This window comes from Brachypodium distachyon, chromosome 1 (assembly GCF_000005505.3).
Source record: "Brachypodium distachyon strain Bd21 chromosome 1, Brachypodium_distachyon_v3.0, whole genome shotgun sequence".
NCBI classification, from domain to species: domain Eukaryota; kingdom Viridiplantae; phylum Streptophyta; class Magnoliopsida; order Poales; family Poaceae; genus Brachypodium; species Brachypodium distachyon.
Genome location: NC_016131.3, coordinates 41,972,168 through 41,992,354, shown reverse-complemented (window position 1 = coordinate 41,992,354; position 20,187 = coordinate 41,972,168). Strand labels below are relative to the sequence as shown.

The following is a 20,187-nucleotide window of genomic DNA, read 5'->3' as shown; positions in this document are numbered from 1 at the left end:
ATGCAACGGCTGAAGCAAGGTGCTCCGCAAGTCTCAGCATCGTGATCCAATTTGGGCGATTAATCGCGATAGTTGCCTCACCTATTGTAACCATGATCGTCGACTCGACGTGGAGACTCTCTTCCTCTGCGAGGGTGTGTACCGCGCTCGTTCTGCCCGGGTGAGGTGAGCGGCGGCTGCGTCGAGCTTCATCGTCACCACGGGGTGGAGTCCTGTCCCGAGGTGGTCTTCGATTTGTCAGGTCTTGGCTGACGCAAGAGGCTCCTGCCTTGTTCAATCTTCCAAAATCTGAATATGGATACGCGAGCGCGGGTCGTTATCGGGTGGTCGGATCGACTGTAGGTAATTGTTTGCTGCAAGGAGAGCGGCCTCTGCAATCTCAGGTACCATGTTGTCGTGAATGTCGATTGACATGAAGCTTGAAGCGAGGTTGCGGGTTGTGCAGGTCCTGTCTTCCTCGGGTAGATCCTGGAACTGAGACTTGTGATGTGAGTCCCCACGAGGAGGAGTGTTCCCGTCCGAGTCGTCAGATGACTCCGGACGAATCTTCCTATGAGCCTACACTTCTTCATCTAGTTTCTTCAAATTCTCGAATTTGCGCTTCTGCAGATTTGCGGATTCTTCTTTCTCTTTGACTAGATTGCAGTGGGCCTTTGTGAGGGACTTGACGTACAACTGTAGCTCCGCGGGGGTTGGGTCTTTTAAGGGCACCCAGTGTCAAGAGCTGTCTGGACTCGAGCCTTTTCGGCTGTTGTACTGCTGGCTTGCACTGTTTGGGTGCCGGCCGCGGCCGCCGGTTGGGTCGGCTTCGGGGCAACCGGGTTTGTCATGAAGACTTGAGTGACGGTGCACGGGGGCAAGAGATCGCTGCTGCTGTGGCAGCTTTCCTGTTCGGAGCAGTGCCAACGTCGCTAGGGATGGGGCTTTCTGCACGCGAGGTGCGATTGGCTTCATGGTCAGAGTAGATCGTGTCGAAGATCGACTCCGCTTCATCGAGCGGGCCCGTCAGATCCAGCGGTAGGACCTTTTCGGGTGAGGGTGATGAAGGCGAATCCTCCATCGCAAGAGCAGTCGAATCCGACAGTCGAAGGATGCCAGACCGGTCGGCTCAGAGATGAAAATCCCCGAACACAAGATCCACGCCGGCGCTAAGCTTGTCGAAGACCGCACGCCTGGCTGGAGGGTGGGTGGTGAAGTGGAAGGAACTGAAGGTTATCGACTCCGATTGAGTCGACAACTTGCCGATTGAAGATGGAACCGTCGAGGTCGTGTCTCCAACACACGTCTTTCCCACAGACGACGCTAATGACGAAGGGGTGACTTCGACAATGTCCATTTTACTGGACTTATACTTTAGGAAAGTTTCGAGTGTATGTGTTGACGATCTCGTTGGCTAACAAGGACACATGGGCACGATTTACCTAGGTTCGAGGCCCTCGGAAGTTAATACCTCTACGTTCTGCTTGTCTGGATTGTATTGATGAGTCGATTACAGGAGAGTCGTGGGGACTAGATGCACAGATCCGATCTGGCGAGTGCATCTAGGCGGCTTCTATACTAGATTGGATGATCTTGACTCCCCCTCCTGGTCCCTTTATATATGCAGGAGACCAAGTCACGGGTGGAGTCCAAGTCGATTACATCATTGACACATACTATGTTTAGACTTCTTTGTCTTGAGCCACAATGCAAGTTGGCCATATGGACTCCTAGAGTCGTAGTAGGTTTCCTCATGGGCCCCCGGCTGGGCCATGACGGGTATACTCGAGTCGAGTACGTGGTTAGTCATAACCACGTCACCAGCAGTTACAATGTACTAATCTACCCCAACCTGACACAGCATTGGCTACATGTTTTGTGGTCCAAATATATCAAATGGGAAGGCAAGCAACATCAACCAACCTTCTTGATTAAAGGAAAAGGATGTCCAGTTAATTCCTTTATTATGTTCACAAAAACTAATCTGCCTATAATTATGCTGATGGGGGCTATTAAGGATTAGCCAATCGTCCCTCTCGCTTGCTGACATCAGCCACATAAGTGCCCACCACTCAATAGTATCAGCATGGATTTGAAGGTGGTCTTCAAGCAGAGCTGAGATGATACCTCCAGTGTTGATGAAAGGCTCGTCGATCAAAAGCGGCGGCACGATGGTCTCGATGGCCATGTCTTCATTCTTCGTGATGATGCGGTCGGCGAGATGGTTCCTGCTCTGCTGCGGGCGACCAGCCACCTCGTTGATGTCGTATCGCCGGGGAAGGAAAGGCGCCGGGTTGACAGGGAAGTTCGCCATTGGCGAGACTTCCTCGACAGCTTCGCTGGAGTCTACAGTAGCCAAGTGGGGTTTCTCCAGGTGAAGTGTGGGTATGGGAGAGCAAGCCCCCGGAAATTGTTTTTTAGCAAAATCAGCGTAGCCCGTGAATGAGGAAAAAACCGGAGGTGAGATTTCTAGATGCTGATCGGCCGTTGATTTAAACCACGTGGCAACCATTCCATTAGGCCAGTCCAATAATTTTGGCCCCAGAAATTTAAGCCTAATGTCAAAACCTGGGTCATTATCGGCATAACCTTGATTACTCCCTCTATTCCACAATACAACGTGTATTTTCTCATTTGTTCCACAATACATCTCATTTTCTCTTGATACCCACATCCGGCCAATAACTACTCACATTCATTTATTATTAACCCAATATGAATGGTTATGCACTAGAAACGAGAGCTGCCTTGGTTTAAGTGCACAAATCTATATGAGGTGTATTTTGAAATGGAGGGAGTACCAGTTTCCTCTCGAACTCGATGCCGACGGAATCGAAATTTGTGCCCAGGTCGGAGGCAATACCGGAAGCCCAATAACTGTGCCCGGATTTAAGACAGTGTGTGCATGTGGGCCGCGGCCCATCAGAGACCGGGCCATCATGCCTCATTTGCGCCAGCAGTAATGGGTCATCAATCTCCCCATTAGAGGGAAGCGCATGAATGTCATGGTCAAGGTGACCGTTATCCGCATTAACAGTCCGAGAGTGCCGTTAGCATTGCCAGATTGAGCCATCGTCTTCGGTGCCGGCGCCGTCGTGCACTGAATTCGGTCGAACACCGATGCATTTTGTTTTCCCCTCAGTGCTGCAAGGTGGGCCTGTTTAGCCCCTCAATCTCTTCTGGAAAATGCCCAGCGTAAGCATGATCTTGCTCTTTGGATGAATTGGGCAGTGAACATGGTGAGGTGGGCGGTGAACATGGGACGCCGAGTCTGTGGAACACTGATTTGTGGCCAATGGGCTGACAGTTGGCACCAGTCAGATGATCAGCGCCCGATGTAACTTGGGCATAGGATCTGGGGCCAGAGCTACGGGCCACATGATGCCATGAGGAGGTGCGGGCAGGTGTCTGCCAAGCAATTGCTTCCTCTTGATTCCAAGCCGCAAGTTCCTTCCGATAGTCAGGGCCACCAAAATCCCCATAGGTGAAAGTAAACCACAACGGTGGTGAAAGTGAAATGATTCGTGACAGAGAATCGGAAAGTGCGATCACGGATATGACCAACCCTGAATTCTTCTGGTGCACCTCCTACATTCAGAAGGTTGGCAACCGGAATCTCATCCAATCTAAATTTGCATCTACCAAAGGACGCAACCATGAAGAAGTCCGGACGAGCGGATCTCGGCATGGTGACGTGGTGATGCCAGCGACGCCAAAGAGTTTGGCGAAGCTTAATGGCAGGGCTATGATCAATTGTGAAATCCATACGATCAATGGAGTTTCGCAGGTTGAGTGTCCTGAGAACACCTAGCTGTCGCCGGTGCCGAGTGCAGGTTTTCCATGGCGGAGAGGTCCCGAGTCTCCCTGGCCGCCGAAGCCACATCCTGCGTCAACGTACGAGTAGGACCCATCGTGTACCGCTCCATGGTGGAGAGGTCAAGGGCCGCCATGATGAGGGCAAGGCTCCCTTGGAGTCGCCGGGGTCTTCAGGCCGCCATAGCCGCCAAGCTCTCAGGTGGGCGTGTGTTAAATAGACTGATAGAGTTCAGTTATACGAAAATCATATGCGATGCGTTGTAGAGAAGCAGCGCTATCATTTTATTTTGAGTAGTTCCCCAAAAAACGAAAAATCCTTTCGGAGCCCGGGCGACAGCGATCTCGTTATCCTCACCGCGGAATCCCCATCACGAGCACCTTCTAGTGGGCCAATCACTCTCGTATTTTGTGCGGCCCATAGCGTATTCCTTCCGTATTCCCTCTTATCCCCTCCCTTCCAGCCCATGACAGGAATGGGCGGAACTCACGGACTCGTCCAAGTCGCGATTAATGCATGCTTCATCCGCTCGGACAGCCCAGGTTGGCAATCTATATTGCACATCTTGACATTTGCAGTGGGTACACATGGGCCATATTCGTGGGATATCTCGGCGATAGACCGTCCAGGTCCGATCGTTTCATTTCTTATTCACGCCGGTGGGAACACTTTGTATACACATGGCCCATTTCATGGTCATTCCCTATGATGGACCGTCCAGGTATCATCTTCATATTCGGAACAGGCCGCAAGGAAGATCCTTTTCAGAAATGTCATATTTAATTGTCTTGATAAAAAAATGTTTCCAAAATAATCTATCTGAACAGAAAAATCCATTCTGGCAGAAGACACCATATATCTCGTTGTTCTTATTTCGTCATGCATCACCGAAATATATTTTTCGTATTTTTTCTTGTTATACCATCGTCTGTTACAAATCAATGTCCGACCACGTCACTGCTCTGCACCTCATGCTCTTGTACCAGACAAATTATCTAACAAATTATATAGATCGGCCTCTTCTTGAATATCATTCCGTCATGCACTTATCCTTTCTTCACTTCACAGTTCTGTTCAACGTAATGGATTCCACAATTTTCTCAAGGAATGCAGCACGGACAAACTTCATGCCTATTATCGTAATTTCTTAACACTGCATGACTTGTTACAAGGTTTCAATCGGTACCCCGCATTTATCCTTGGCAAACATATTTCTTCAACAGCACTTCCTTCTCCAACGGCCTTTTCCCATCGCTGGTTTATATAATGCTCTATCCTTGGCAAACATCCATTCAGCCACTTGCCCCCCTTCGGTATCTGAACATTCGCATCCACCATTCCATCTGACAACGTCTCCCCCATCTTCTGTTTCGTAATGTCTGGATCTTCCTCTAAATCTTGCAGTGGGAACCCATCTCAACCCCATCTCCCTCTCATAATCTGCCCCCGCTGTGGCCGCACGCGCCTCATAACGAACGTTCAGAAGAAAGATGGACCGAAGAAGGGGAAAAGATTCTACAAATGTCCTACAGAAGAGGTAAGCGCTTGCAACTTCTTTTTATTACTACCCTTAACCAAGCTTTTTGAACTTCTTTCTGACGCAAAACCTACCAGGTTGAGGGATCATGCCGTTATTTTGCGTGGGAAGAGGATTACACGGCTATGCTAGACAGGATCACGGATTCGACTTTGGCATTCCAGCATGCTAGATCCCCGTCTTCGAACGACCAAGTAACCGCAGCCCAACAACCGCAGGCTGTTAGGAACGACAACCTAACAAAAAAGTGGGGTACACCAGTTCAGATGGATGATGGTTGGTGCGCATATGTCCTGGACATGCTGCACAAACGTGTAATTGTTCTTGACCCAATGGCCGGACCTCTTGGTTTCACGAATGAGAGAATTACAATTCACGGGTACACCTCAAATCTAATGCTCAACGAGTTCTTTCGGTGTGTACGGAAAATGTTCAAAAATTGGTCATGCGACACCAATGGTTGGATTACACGCTACCCCATCATCATGACCGAACATTTTCCCAGGTATTTTCTTTTTCAATTATAGATTTTTCTTTTCCATTTGGAATACGGCATTTCCCCCTCCATCGTGCATCCGCTCTTACCCAATGTCTTTGTACTGCAGCCAACATTCTGGATTGTGCATGTCATATATGTTACGGAATTTCGACGGCGACAAGCTCGTGAACCCTCTCACACAGGCCAGTGCATACCCTTTTATTTTTTAACATGATTTTTTTGAACTTCCAAAACCACCTTCCTTCATTTACATGTACTGCTTTTGGATTTTTTTTCGTCACGCATGCTAAATACAACTACACTGCACACATTCACACCCTCTGTTTTGGCCCTGGTTTCCCCCGTTTTATTCTTAATCTGAACACGTTTTTTTTTTCAATCCAAGCATTAACAAATTTCTTTTCTCTTCTCCCAGGAATCATTCAACATGCATCACCAGAACACTCTTTACGAGGTGACGAGACTTGAGGGCAATATCAGCAAAACCCCGGCAGATGCACTTGAAGCCATCATGACAGCATTCCATGTACTTTGAGTTGTCATCCTGTTCTTTTATATCATATAGCTGTGGACCCCTATTTTTCTCCGCCCATAACATCAGTAATGAGCTTACCTTACAGTTATTATTACTAGCTACGACGATATCATTTCTAAATATCGTACACTCCAGTACTCATACGTACAGAATTACTATTACAAACTACCAGATTTTTAATTCCGATCCTACTAGTCATGAACCAGATTGCGTTGACTATATCTCAGCTGACTTCTCCTTTAGTTAAATTCAGTTGCACGCTGAGGCATGCAACGAATTTAATCATCATCGTCAGATGATATGCATATCACCTCTTCTTCTTTGCATCCCCACCGTTGCATTGGCCTTCGACCGGCTCTATCTTCTTCATCCGTTTCTGCTACGAGCCCGCTCCACAAATCCTCTTCTTCATCTCTAGCCAGCCCACGCGATCGTCTTGCCTCAGCACTTCTCCATTCTTCTTCGTCCCTTTTACCCAAACAAGCCTTTTGGGACACTTCCATGTATGTACCTTCATCATCAGAATCAAGCGCGATCACATTGTAATTTTCCCCACCGCCGATATGTCCTCGCTGGTTCCCACTTACCCGCGCTTGCCGCCGGGAACACTGCATGGCGACGCTTCCTCCTCTTCGAATACTCTTATCGTATTTGGAATTTCTTGCCAGCTTCCATCCATTTGCAAGTACTGGAGCCTTTTGAGGCCTCACCCTCCAACCCCTGTTCCTCGTGGCCCCTCCTCCGCGCGTTTGACGACGGTATGATCCATACCCACTATCTTCACCAAGACACCACCAACGCAAGCTTTTCTTCAGGATTGACATATGCAACTATCTCGCCCGACCACTGTCAATGGATTGGTGATGTCGGATGGGGTGGGTTTGGCGGTGGGATGTGTTTGGGGGGGATTGTGGTGGGTGTTCTGGGATTTGTGTTTTTTTGGGTGTGTGCCGGCTGTTTGTTGTCATGGGTGGGTGGGGATTTTGCTGAAGGCGTGCTGGATTGGCGGTTTCTTACTTCGTCGCGCACTACTCGTCCAGATCAGCCCCGATTCCCCACAGCTTAAATAGCCAAGTTTCCCTCTCTCAGACTGTTCTTCTGCACGGTAAAACCTTGTAGAACCAACACCGGCTGTGCACATCTGAATCATCCCGCAGACCTACCATAGATATTAAAACCTGCCTTTTTTTAACTGTCGCCGTCTTCCTACACGCATCTCCCCATCTTCCTCCCCAAGCCAGTGCTTTTTTTCGTACGGACATTACGTTTGCCGGTCCTCCACGTATCATATTAATGTCCTCAGTCTCGCCGGTTACCTTACAAGAACAACCACAATCAGTTTTCTTCCGACCCAAGTCACGCACAGAACCAACGGAGTGTTGTTTATGAAGTCAGATACTTGTTTATTTTCACCGCAAGTATGTTTGGTTCCGGCTGCACTTCCATGCCAGGCCACCAAGGTGAAGAAACTGCCACTCCAATCCGGCAACAAGGAGCGCACCGTCACCATCGGTGCGAACCTCACTGCCGAATAGGAAAGCGCCCTCATCACTTTTCTCCGGGAGAATGCCGACGTGCTCGCTTGGGAGCCGTCGGACCTTCCGGAGTCCCTAGGGAGGTGATTGAGCGTCGACTCACGGTGCGCCCAGATGCCCGCCCCGTCAAGCAGAAGATTCGACAGCAAGCACAGGAGCGGAAAGATTTCATCAAGTAAGAAGTGGACAAGCTCATGGCTGCCGGGGCTATCAGGAAAGTTCTGTACCCCACTTGGTTAGCTAACCCTGTAGTAGTGCCTAAAGTAGGAAATAAGCTTCGCATATGTGTAGATTTTACTGATCTGAATCGTGCATGCCCCAAGGATCCCTTCCCTGTACCCCGTATCGACCAAATAGTAGATTCCACCGCTGGTTGTGACTTGCTGAGTTTTCTAGATGCTTTTTCCGGCTACCATCAAATTAAGATGGCGGTCGAAGATGAGGAGAAAAAGTCCTTCATCACGCCGGTTGGCTGCTACTGTTATATGTGCATGCCTTTTGGGTTGAAGAACGCGGGCTCAACATTTCAGCGCGCGTTGCGTGAATGTTTGGAACCCCAACTAGGCCGGAACGCGAAGGCCTACATGGACGACATCGTCATCAAATCAAAGTGTGGGGACTTGCTGATTGGTGACCTGCGGGAGACGTTTGATAACCTCTGCAGGATCAATCTCAAGCTGAACCCTAAGAAGTGCACCTTTGGTGTGGACTCGGGCCAGCTTCTAGGTTTCTCAGATGGGGATACAAGCCAACCCACAGAAGATAGAGGCTATCGAGAAGATGGAGGCTCCCCGCAAGGTGAAGGATGTCCAACGCCTCAACGGCTGCGTTGCCGCGCTGGGCCGCTTCATCTCAAGGCTGGGTGAACGCGCCCTGCCTTTCTTCAAGGTGATGAAGAAGAAGGGCCCAATTGTGTGGACCCCTGAGGCCGAGGTGGCGTTCCAGGATCTCAAGCACCAACTGAAATCGCCACCCGTCCTCGTCGCCCCCATGCCGAGCGAGCTGCTGCTACTCTACCTAGCAGCGACTGACCAGGTGGTCAGCTCGGTGTTGGTTGCCGAGAGGGAGGAAGATGTGCCGGGGACCGAGGCTGCGGGGCAGGGGGCGGCGCAGCCCCCGGCAACCGCCTCAAACCCAGGGACCACCCCCGAGCCGGCTACTTTAGCACCGCGCAAGCGGCTCGTGCAGCACCCAGTGTACTTCGTCAGGACGGTGCTGCGCGACGCCCGTATGAGGTATCCGCAAGTACAGAAGCTCCTCTTGGGGATTCTCCTTGCGTCCCGCAAGCTGCACCACTACTTCGAGGCGCACCGCGTCACGGTGGTGTCGGGATTCTGCCTTGAGCGGGCCCTCACCAACCACGAAGCCACTGGGTGGGTGCCCGAGTGGAGGATGGAGTTGTCAGAGTTTGACCTGCGCTTCACCAACTCCAAGAGCATCAAGAGTGCGGCCCTTGCTGACTTCGTTGCAGAGTGGACGTCGACAAGCATGGAAGAGGAGGAGCCGGAGACCAGCCTGCCCGGCAAGCTGGACGAAGGCCATTGGGTCCTCTACTTCGACGGCGCGTTAAGTCTATAAGGAGCTGGCGCCGGGGTCGTCATCGAGTCATCAACGGGGGACCAGCTGCGGTTCGTTGTCCAACTCGATTTCCCGAACTCCAGCAACAACACGGCAGAGTACGAAGGCTTGCTCGCCGGGTTGTGGGTGGCCATCGCCCTCTGGTTCGTTGTCCAACTCGATTTCCCGAACTCCAGCAACAACACGGCAGAGTACGAAGGCTTGCTCGCCGGGTTGCGGGTGGCCATCGCCCTCGACATCAAGCGCCTGGTTGTTCGCGGGGACTCTCAGCTCGTGATCAACCAGGTTAACAAGGACTACGACTGCCCACAGATGGCACCATACGTGGAGGAAGTCCGCAAGCTGGAACGCAAGTTCAAGGGTTTGCGATTCGAGCATGTCAAGCGCAAGGACAACTTGGCTGCTGACGAGCTGTCCAAGATGGCAGCAGAGCGCCGGAAGCTCCCGACGGGGGTGTTCTGCCACAAGCAAGCGGCTCCTTCGGTCGCCCCCAAGCCGGTTGCCGGGGAAGCTCCTCCGGCAATCGAAGGAAACCCTGAATCAGTAGGGGTCCATGCCGATGATATAGCGGCATGCGTTGGCAGGGAGACCCCTCCCTGGGCGGTGGAAATCGCCCGCTACTTGAAGGGGGAGGCCCTCCCGGAAGACGACGTCGCCACGGAGCGAGTGGCGCGGCAAGCCAAAATGTACACTGTGGTGGATGGAAACATCTACCGCAGGCGTGCAAATGGAGTTAAGCTCATCTATGTACCACAAGACGAAGGGTGTGCGCTGTTGGAGGAGATACATCGAGGCACATGCTCCCACCATGTGGCCTCCTGGGCGCTGGCCGGCAAGGCGTTCCGGCACGGTTTTTACTGGCCCACGGCCCTGGCCGACGTGGAGCGGCTGGTGAAGACGTGCGAGGCGTGCTAGTTCCACTCAAAGAAAAGCAACCAGCCGGCACAGGCCCTGCATGTCATCCCTTCTTCATGGCCGTTCGTGGTCTGGGGGCTGGACATCGTCGGCAAGCTGCCGAGAGCAGTCGGCGGTTACGAGTATTTGTTCGTGGCCATCGACAAGTTCTCCAAGTGGGTGGAAGTAGAGCCAGTGCGGAAGGTGACCGCCCAGGCGGCCATCAAGTCAAGAAAATTGTGTGCCGGTTTGGTGTGCCTTACGGCATCGTCACCGACAACGGCATGCAATTCATGAGCGCGGTGTTCCAAGCCTACTGCGAGGGCATGGCACCAAGTTGCCCTTCGCGTCCGTTGCTCACCCGAGGAGAAACGGGCAGGCGGAGCGAGCCAATGCGGAAGTGCTGCGGGGGCTCAAGACGAAAACCTTTGACAAGCTCAAAGGCCACGGGAAACACTGGGTTGAAGAACTCCAGCCCGTGCTTTGGTCAATCAGGACCACACCCAGTCGGGCAATGGGCGAAACCCCTTTCGCCCTTGTCTATGGGGCAGAAGCGGTGCTGCCCCTCGAGCTCAAGCACGGATCTCCCCGAGTACGCGCGTACGGCAACTCCAGCCAAAACGAGCAAAGGGTCGGCGATCTGAACTTCATCGAAGAGCTTTGATGCCGGGTTGCTGTGCGAGCCGCGCGCTACCAGCAGAGACTCCGTCGTTCTCACGACAGAAGAGTCCGTCCCCGGAAGCTCGAGAACGGAGACCTTGTCCTGCGCCGGATACAAGGAACGAAGGCCGGGAACAAGTTGACTCCAAAATGGGAGGGCCCCTTCCGGGTAATGCAGGTGACCAGACCGGGGGCTGTCCGGCTGGAAACCGAAGATGGCTTGCCGGTGCAAAATAGTTGGAATATTGAGCACTTGCGCAAGTTCTACCCGTGAAGCGGCGGAGCCCGACCCTCAGGTGATGCCGCCGATGGATACCTCTCGAACTAGTGTAGCCGGGCAACCCCCGTGTGTAAACCACTGGTTATTGTGAATAAAGATAAGTGTTTTTCCCCAAATTTTAAGGTCGCCTCGTTTATTTGCATGTTCCTTCTTCCTTTGTCTCCTGCTTTGGGTGCACAGAAGTGCTTTTCCATACTTGGTTGTGAGCAGGGGACTGCTGGAGCCTCGAAAACGTAAACCTGTTGTCGGATCGCTCCGGCACTGGGCATGCAGTTGCCGGGTTTCCCACAACGTGCATCACGGGACATGCGGTTGCCGGGCTTCCCGCCACGTGCATCACGGGACGTGCGGTTGCTGGGCTCCCCGCAACGTGCACCATGCAGTCGCTGCGTCTGGGAAATGAATTGCTCATATCCAAATTTGGCATCGACCCTTCCATGCCCGGGGGCTGGGAGGCAGGAGATTATGATTATCCATACTACTCTGTGTTTTCGTGGATTTCGAATTTTTTTTGCAGCACCTCGGGTTTGGTAAGAATCTAATGTGCAGGGCAAAGGCGGAATCTCACGCACTGTGATGCTCGTGGACCGTCCACGGGCCGTGGCGCGTAGCGGTGCCTTTTGGTGCGGAGCGACCGCACCACGAGAGGCTCACCGCACTCTGAGGCCCTAGACTCAGGAGGAGGCCGCCACATGTGCCACACCAACTTGGCGTGCGGGGAGGCGAAGACCGTACCGTGCTTCAAGGGGTGGGGTGGCACGGGTGCTGCGCTGGCCCGTTGCACGCGGTGGCAAGCCCTTCCCCCGCGCCTATAAAAGCGACGCCTCGGCCATGGAACGGCTCAGAGCGTAGCTTGGGAAAAGGAAGGGAGTGGAGCCGCAGAGGCGCGATGGTGGTGCATCCCATCAGCGCTCGGCATCGACGGGTGCACTGCCGTGGCGCCCTTGCCGCCTCACTCCACCGAGCCCACTCCGAGGGGCGTCGCAGAGACACGGTGGTAGTGCGTGCCATCAGCACTCAGCGCTGATGGGTGCACTGCCGCCGTGTCCTTGCCACGCCTCCTCTAGCGAGCGGCTTCGGGGCGAGACCTGCTGCGGAAGCACTGTGGTGGTGCATCCCATCAGCGCTCAGCGCTGACGGGTGCACCGCCGCAGTGCTCCGGCCGCATCCCTCCAAAGGGTATCTCCGCGCGGAGCGAGGGTCGCCGTGGAGACACTATGGTAGTGCATGCCATCAGCGCTCAGCGCTGACGGGTGCACTGCCATAGTGTCCCTGCCGCACCCCTCAAGAGGGCGCCTCCAGAGGCGAGGGTCGTCGCTAGGACGCTGTGATGGCACTGGTGCCGGCGTTCGCCGTTCGCTCCGGCCACCATAGCGTCCCTGCTGCGTCCCTCCAACAGATTTTTCTCCAATCAACGAGGGCTGCTGCGGGAACTCCGTGGCGTCCTCGCCACCCGCGCTCGCCGGTGGCAGCGAGGAAGTCACGACGTCCCCGCCATGCCCCTCGGGACAGGTTCCCCGGAAAGCAAGGGTTTTTTCAAAGGCGAGGGTTGTTGTGGAGGCGTGGTGGAAGCATCGTCGTCGGCGCTTGTCGCCGGCGGCGATCCTGCCACGGCGTCTCCACCGCATTCCTCCAGCAGGCTCTCTCAAGGGAAGCGTGCCAGGCGCATGTCACCGGCGAACGCTCCGGGCACGAGACCGAACGAAAAGCTAAGCGCTTGAACTTGAACGACAAACTCTTTAAAAATTGAACTTAACTGAACGCTGCCTCGTTAAGGGTGCCCCCGGAACGCTGCCTCGTGGCTAAGGTGTTAGAAGGACGCTTGCAGGGGGAGTGCGCTCCCCGTGCAGCTTCCGGGTCCGTCCCGGGAGGGCATGGCTTGGAGTAGTTACCCCACAAGTGGAGTGGCTCGCTGCTACTGCTTGACCCCAGGTCGGCACTGCGGGTCCGTCCTGGGTCCCTGGTCTGGTCAAGAGTGAGGCGCGCGAGTCCCCGGCAACACAAAGCACAGCACACAAAGGATAAGGGATCCACCCTGCGAGGCAGCCCCAGGAACAAGGAGCAAGCACTAAGCAGAACTAAAAAGCTTGATTAATTAAGCAGCGAATGATTACATGAACTAATGAAAATGTAATTGTTCAAATGGCGCAAAGCGCCACACTTGCAGGACAAAAACAAAAGAAGGTAAACAAGAAAGCAGCGAGGGCCGGCAGGAGGCCGCGGCAACTAGTTGCCGGCGTCTTCTGTCGGGGGCTCCGGGGACGGCTCGGGGTCCGGCTTCCGCTGCATCCGCTCGACCACCTCGTCGACGAACTCACGCACCGCTTGGGTGTGGGTCGGCTCGTCCTCGCTGTCCGACCAGGCGTCCAGCAGAGACTCAAAGGGAAATTCCGGGTCCCGGAGGTGTATCCTTAGGAGGATCGTCCCGGCAACCTCCCGGGCGCAGTTGGCAACCTCGTTGGTGCCGTATTGGGTGATCCAGACGTCGAGCGCCCCGAGCTTCCCCACCAGGTCGGAGAAGAAGGGGATCAGCGTTGAGACGTCCGTGCCGTCCACTGCCGCGGCCTGCAACTCGAACCGGGCCAGCAAGTCACGCAACGCCTGGGCGATCTTGAGCAGCTTCTCGGTCTCTATCTGCCGCTGCTCGATCAGCGTGCCATGATGGAGCCGGGCATCATGCGCAGCCTTCTTGGCCTTATGGAGGTTGCCCTCAAGCGCCGCGAGCTCTGTGGTCTTCACCGCGTTGTCGTTGCCGACCTTGGCGAGCTCCTCCCGGACGGTGGCCAGCTCGGTCTCAAGCCTGGCTGCTCTGTCCTTGGCAGAGCCGAGCTGGATCTCATGCCGGGCCGGCGCTTCCACCGCGCTCATGGTGGCCTTGAACTGCCCCTCCAGCTTGACGCGCAGGCCCTGGATCTCACCGCGGTAGTTGGTGATCAGATCGCTCTTCTCGTCAAGCCGGGCCTAGGCTGCCGCGAGCACCCCGGCGTGCTCCTTCTTGGTTTTCTCGAGGGTCGCCGCCAGCGAGTCCAACGCCCCTTGGAGTTTGGCGCGCTGGAGGCCCAGCCGCCGGTAGAGCTCCACTTCCGAGACGACCCGTTCGTCGGCGCCTTCCAGGGCTTCCCGAGCAAGGCGCGCCTCCTCTCTGGCAAGGCGCGTCTCCTCGCGCAGCCAGGAGAGCTCTTGCCACTCCTTCTCCAGGGCTTCCCGCACCTCACCAAGCTGGCTCTTGGCGATTGCATGGTGCTCCCTCACCTCGTTGAAAGAGGTGACGAAGGCCAGTTGCTAGTCCTTGATGGTGTCCAGGAACCGGTGCCCTCGCTCGAAGATGCTCGGATCCCAGGTAATGGGATTCCAAGCCACCCCGGCAAGGGCGCTGAGGTTCGTGTCGAGGGAGGCGGTCGACGACGAAGCCCCCGCCGCCACCGTAGAGCTGAACGGGGGGTCGTCTGCATGTGCCGGGGTGTCCTGTCGCCCTTCCTCGGCAACCTCCCCTTCACCCGCGCCTAGGGATTGCGGGGCTGGTGAGGCTGCCGCGCCCCCAGCAGGGGCCGTCCTCTACTGGGCAGCAGATGAATCCGCGCCAGCTGCGTCCGCGGCTGCTGGCGCGTCGCCGGGTGCCGTCCTGGCGGCGGCGGTGGTCACCGCAGCCGCCGAGACCAGCGCGGCAGGGCTTGGTGCGGGAGCCACTGCCGGCTCCTCTGCCGCCCCAGTGATCTCTACGTCGGAGTCAAGATGAACCACGGTAGCGCCCGCTCCCGGTGCGGGTACGCTTGGGCCTGCGGCGGCAAGAAGCGTGAGAAGCGGCAAGCGAAAAAGTAGCCCAGAGGCGGGCAAGGGGGCTCAAGGCGGTTACCTTGCAAGGCCGCCGGACTTGCGGGGGGAGCCTCCCCCTCCTCCTTCGCCCCGGCAGGGGGCTCCAAGAGGCTTGCCGCGGGCGAGGTGCCACCTACGGAAAGAGAAGGTACGATTGTGTGATTAACTGACAATTGAAAATATAGCGAAAAAGGAAGGAAAGATCCATACCTGTCGCCGGCGCCACCTCCGTTGGGGCTGGGTCGTCGGCAGGTGCGATGACGGCGCCGCTAGCCATTGTACCGGTCGGGTCGGCAGCGCCGTTAGCATCCGCGCATGCCCTCTTGCTCGGCGCGGCGGGCGGAGAGTCGCCCCTCCCCCTCTTGCAGGCGCTCGCCGGTGAATCGGTCCTCGGGGGGTGGCGCCAGAGCGCGAAGCCCAAGAAGACTACCCCCCGAGCGGGCGGCGCCGTGGGCGCCCGTGGGTTGCCGCAGCTTGGGGCGCCGCGGGAACCGACGACGAGGCTGCCGCGGTGTCGTCGCACGGGGCTCCGACACCGGGCGCGTGCGGTCACGCCCCCTTTTTTGGTTCGGCAGGGGCGTCGGGGATCGTCCCGGCGATCGCCGGTGTGGCCGATGGTCTATGTAACCCGCAAAGTAATGTACCCCGGATGCATGCAAGCTCGGAACACATGCACACACGTTTTTAGCCAGGTTCGGGCCACCCAGAGGTGTAAAACCTTACGTTCTGCCTGTCCGAACTGGTATTGACTGTAGATGAAGCGTTTACACGTTGCCGGGGGGAGGGTCCCTGGGCATTCTCTCTTTGGCTAAGTGCTCTCCCCTGCTTTAGGGTACTGCTAATGGCTAAGTGTGAGTCCATCCACCCGTCAGATTGTGGAACCGTGGAACCATCGAACCCTTTGACCGTCGGCGGGGGTCCTCGGCGCATGCATTACAAGTGTCGATCAGGGAGACATGCAACTCCCCCTCGGTAAGCTGGTGGCGTGCATGGACGCCACCTCTGCTGCTAGGAGTCTAAAACCCTAAAGGTAGGATTGGACAGCCACTGTTCACCTGATTTGGACGGGTAACGCCCCTCCTGTCGGCTCATTTAATGCGCCGTACGCCTCACTCCTCGCCCTGGTGAGACTGCGCACCCGACGCCCGCCACGTGCCCGCGTGGCGCCGTTGCTCTGTCCGTTGGGCCCCACCTTTGTGGCGGAAGCCTGCGCCCGGGAACCCCTCCTCCCGGCAAGTCGCTCCCCGGGAAGCGCCCAGGCCAAACACACCCGGGAACCCCCCTCCCGGGAAGTGGCTTCCCAGGAGGTGTCCAGGCGGGAATATTCCTTGAAGCCCCGCTAGCCCTTCTGGGCCGGTAGCTTGCCGGGCTGCTCGTGGCTGCTGCCCGGGATGAAATCCTCCCGGGAACTCGAAGACAGGGCCCACGCGTCGCGCAACGGTGGCGCCCTGGGTGCCACTGGTGCGACAGTAGCCCCCGGGCGTGGGCCGGCATCACCTGTTCCCGGACGAGCCTTCCCCAGGTCGGTTGCCGAGCTACGCCCACAACCAACGCGTGGGCCCCGATTCGCCTCGGGCCCGCGCCCCTTCGTTGCCCCTAGTACCACGTCGTTACAGACGGAGTAGTGGGCACGTGATTTCCGCCCTAACCTCCCCCTTAAGCAGGGAAGTTAAGGCCACTCCGCGCATTACTCCTTTTGATTAGGAGTTATCCCCGCGCACCCGTAGGGTACGGAACCGGCCGTTACCAAACGGCAGGGTGTTATAAAGATTTTACCGCTGCCCAAAAGGGGAAAGCACTCTATTCCCCACGGCCTTCGTCTTCACCCTCCTTTCACACCTCGCATCCAAGTGTTCTTGCTAGCTCCCACCTTCGCCCCCCATGGTGCCCCCCACCACCAGGAAGGGAAAAGAGGTGCAGGTCTCGAAGAGAGCGGCGACCAGCAAGAGCGAGGCGGCAACCAAGGCAGCCGCCGCCAAAGACCAGAAGAAGCGAGAGATGCGAGCCACGATCGCCTTCTACTGGCCTGGCTACAACGGCAAGGCATTGGACAAGTTCCGGCATGCCGTCGCCTCCAAGTTCAACGAGCACGGGGAGACCCTGATCTTCCGGCGGGCGCCAAGCACCAAGACAATGACTTTCGGGTGTTCGCGCGCTTCCTCCTCACCGGGCTGGTGCTGCCGTTCTCGCTGTTCCTCCATGCACTAATGGAGTCGTACCAGCTGCAGGTGGCGCAGCTCCACCCCACATCGCTGTTTATTCTCGCCACCTTCCAATTTCTCTGCGAAGCGTTCGTGGGGGTGATGCCGTCGGTGGCGCTCTTCCGCCACTATTTCTACCCTCGGATTGACAACGCGAAAGCGATGTCGTCGGGGTGGTATTCCGCGCCCGCGACCAGATGAAGTCCGAGTTCATCGTCTGGTCGGGGAAGAAGATTGAGAAGGAGTGGCGGGACGACTGGTGCTGGGTCCGAGTGGAAGACCCTCAAGAGTTCATCCTCTCGCCCACGGAGCTGCCGCAACCCCACAGCGGCTGGCAGGACAAGTACCACCGCGACGCCGATCTCCTCCCCATCGTGGAGAAGATCAAGGCGCTGCGGCTAGCGGGGCTCACCGACGTGGACGTGGCGCTCACCTTCATCCACCGACGCATCACGCCACTCCAGCTGCGCTCCCGGCCCGTGTGAATGTACACGGGTCCCGGGGACAGGACACGCCTCCATCAGGACGGCATGGATTTGGAAACCCTCAGGACGTGGGTGAGAGGAATCTCTAGCGAAACCTTCTGATCAACGAAGTTCCCGTCGGGGGTCTTTTCCCTTCATACCGGCGTTGCGGCACTCAATGACATCGTCGCCGCTTTCCCGCCCTGCAACGAGTGGGGTTGATGGACGACACCCCCATTCGGGCTCCGCACGCTCCCCTGCAAGCACCTCGCGGAAAGCAGGTGCTGGAGGAGAGCGGAGGCGAATCCGTGGCCAGCTGGCCCTCCCTCCAGTCGTTGGATGACGAGGCGGGCCAGGCTGCAGCGTCCCCGGAAGTCGTCCCCGTGGACGACGACGACGAGGACAGCGACAATGCGCCCCTGATCGTGCGGAGATCAAGGACGTTCGCAGCGACCGCGGCCATCCCCTCGACGACCGCAACGGTATCTTCCCCATCGGCGACATCCGCCCTGGCAGCGGCCGCCAGCCCGGAGGCGGCAGCCGCCTCAGGGGTGCCCGCCGGTACCTCGACGGTGACACCCGCCCCGGTGGCGGCGGCCGCCTCAGGAGCGCCTGCCGGTACCTCGGCGGGGACCATCTGCGGCCCGGCAGTGGCTCCGGCCGCGACAGTCGCCGGGGACGCGCTAGAAGCCTCCTCGGGGCCAGCTCCTGACACCGTGGCGGCTTTGCCGTGGACACCCGTGACACTCCGGGTCAGGGCGACCCCGCGGGCACCTACGGCGCCGACCGCTCCGGGCGTCTTCCGGGGCTTCGCGCTTCGGCGCAACCCCCGAGGACCAACTCGCCGGCGAGCACCAGCAAGAGGGGGAGGAGCAAGAACCACGCCAAACAAGAAGCACGCGCGGATGCCGGCGGTGCCGCCGACCCGGCCGGCACGGGGGCCAGTGGCGCCGTCATCGTGTCCGCCGACAACCCAACCCCAACGGGGCGGGGTTTGCAACTGGTACGGCTCCTTCGCTCCTCCTCTGCTACATTTTTTAGTTGTTAGTTAACCATACAAACGTACCTTCTCTTTCAGCAAGCAGCAACTCACCCGCGGCAGGCCTCTCGGAAGCTCCCGCCGGCACGAGGGAGGCAGCGAAAGCCCCCCTCGCAAGTCCACCTGCCCTGCAAGGTAATCGCTCTGGCTACCCTTGCCGCCGATAACTCTTCTACTTGTCCATCCTCACATCCTTTGTTGTTGCAGGCCCAAACACGCCAATATCGAGAGCGGACGCAACCATGGTTGATATCGACTCCGATGTCGAGATCATGGGGGCGCTAGAGGACCCGGCGTCAGCTCCTGCACCAGGTCCTGTCGCGCCGGCGACAGCGGCAGCGGTGGCCACGGTCACCGCCGAGACGGGGCTTGGCAATGCGCCAGGAGTTGCAGATGCAGCTGGCGTGGACTCACTTGCTGCCCAGCAGGTAACGGCCCTTGCTGGGGGCAAGGAGGCTCCTTCAGCCCCGGGGTTCCCGAGCGCGGGTGAATGGGAAGCTGCCAGGGAAGGACGACAGGAACCTCCAGAGCAGGCGGGCGACCCCCCGCACAGCCCTACAACGGCAGCAGGGGCTTCGTCTTCCTCGGCTGCCCTCCCCAACACCGACCTCGGCACCCTCGCCAGGCTAGCTTAGAATCCTATCACCTGGGATCCGAGCATCTTCGAGCGGGGGCACTGGTTCCTGGACACCGTCAGGGACCAACAGCAAGCCTTCGTCACCTCTTTCAACGAGGTGAGGGAGCACCACGCCGTTGCCAAGAGCCAACTCGGCGAGGTGTGGAAAGCCGTGGAGAGGGAATGGCAAGAGCTCTCCCGGCTGCGCGAGGAGATGCGCCACGCCAGGGAGGAGACGCGCCTTGCCCGGCAAGCCCTGGAGGACGCCGAGGAACCAGTCGTCCCGGAGGCCGAACTCCACCGGCAGCTGGAGGCCCAGCGCACGAAGCTTCACATGGAGCTAGACTCGCTGGCGGCAACCCTCGAGGCGACCAAGAAGGAGCACGCCGGGGTGCTCGCGGCGGCCCAGGCCCGGCTGGACGAGAAGAGCGACCTGATCGCCAACTACCGTGGAGAGATTCAGGGCCTTCGCGTCAAGATGGAGGAGCAGGTCAAGGCCACCGAGGACGCGGTGGGAGCAGCGGCCCGGCACGAGATCCAGCTTGGCTCCGTCAAGGACAGAGCGGACAGGCTCGATACCAAACTGGCTGCTGTTCGGGAGGAGCTCGCCAAGGCCGGCAACGACGTCGCGGTGAAGACCGCGGAGCTTGCGGCGTTGGAAGACAACCTCCGAAAGGCCAAGAAGGCCACGCACGACACTCGGCTCCATCATGGCACGCTGATCGGGCAACGGCAATTGGAAA

General features: G+C 57.2%; 1 protein-coding gene, 1 long non-coding RNA gene and 1 pseudogene across 2 annotated transcripts; 1 reads left to right on the top strand and 2 right to left on the bottom strand.

The window, feature by feature from the left end:
• The first annotated feature begins 5,068 nt into the window (after positions 1-5,068).
• LOC100840175 lies at positions 5,069-6,407 on the top strand. Its single transcript, XM_014896521.2, has 4 exons — positions 5,069-5,330; positions 5,408-5,835; positions 5,936-6,011; positions 6,245-6,407. Exons 1-4 carry the CDS (start codon positions 5,169-5,171, stop codon positions 6,362-6,364), a joined length of 786 nt encoding a protein of 261 aa, XP_014752007.1. The 5' UTR covers positions 5,069-5,168; the 3' UTR covers positions 6,365-6,407.
• Positions 6,401-7,687, bottom strand: LOC112271803. The gene is made up of 2 exons (XR_002965257.1): positions 6,952-7,687; positions 6,401-6,875 (listed from the first exon to the last, which is right to left on the bottom strand). It is a non-coding gene; the product is annotated as an uncharacterized LOC112271803 (long non-coding RNA).
• A 738-nt stretch (positions 7,688-8,425) lies between these two features.
• LOC112270180 lies at positions 8,426-18,426 on the bottom strand (annotated as a pseudogene).
• Positions 18,427-20,187: the final 1,761 nt, after the last annotated feature.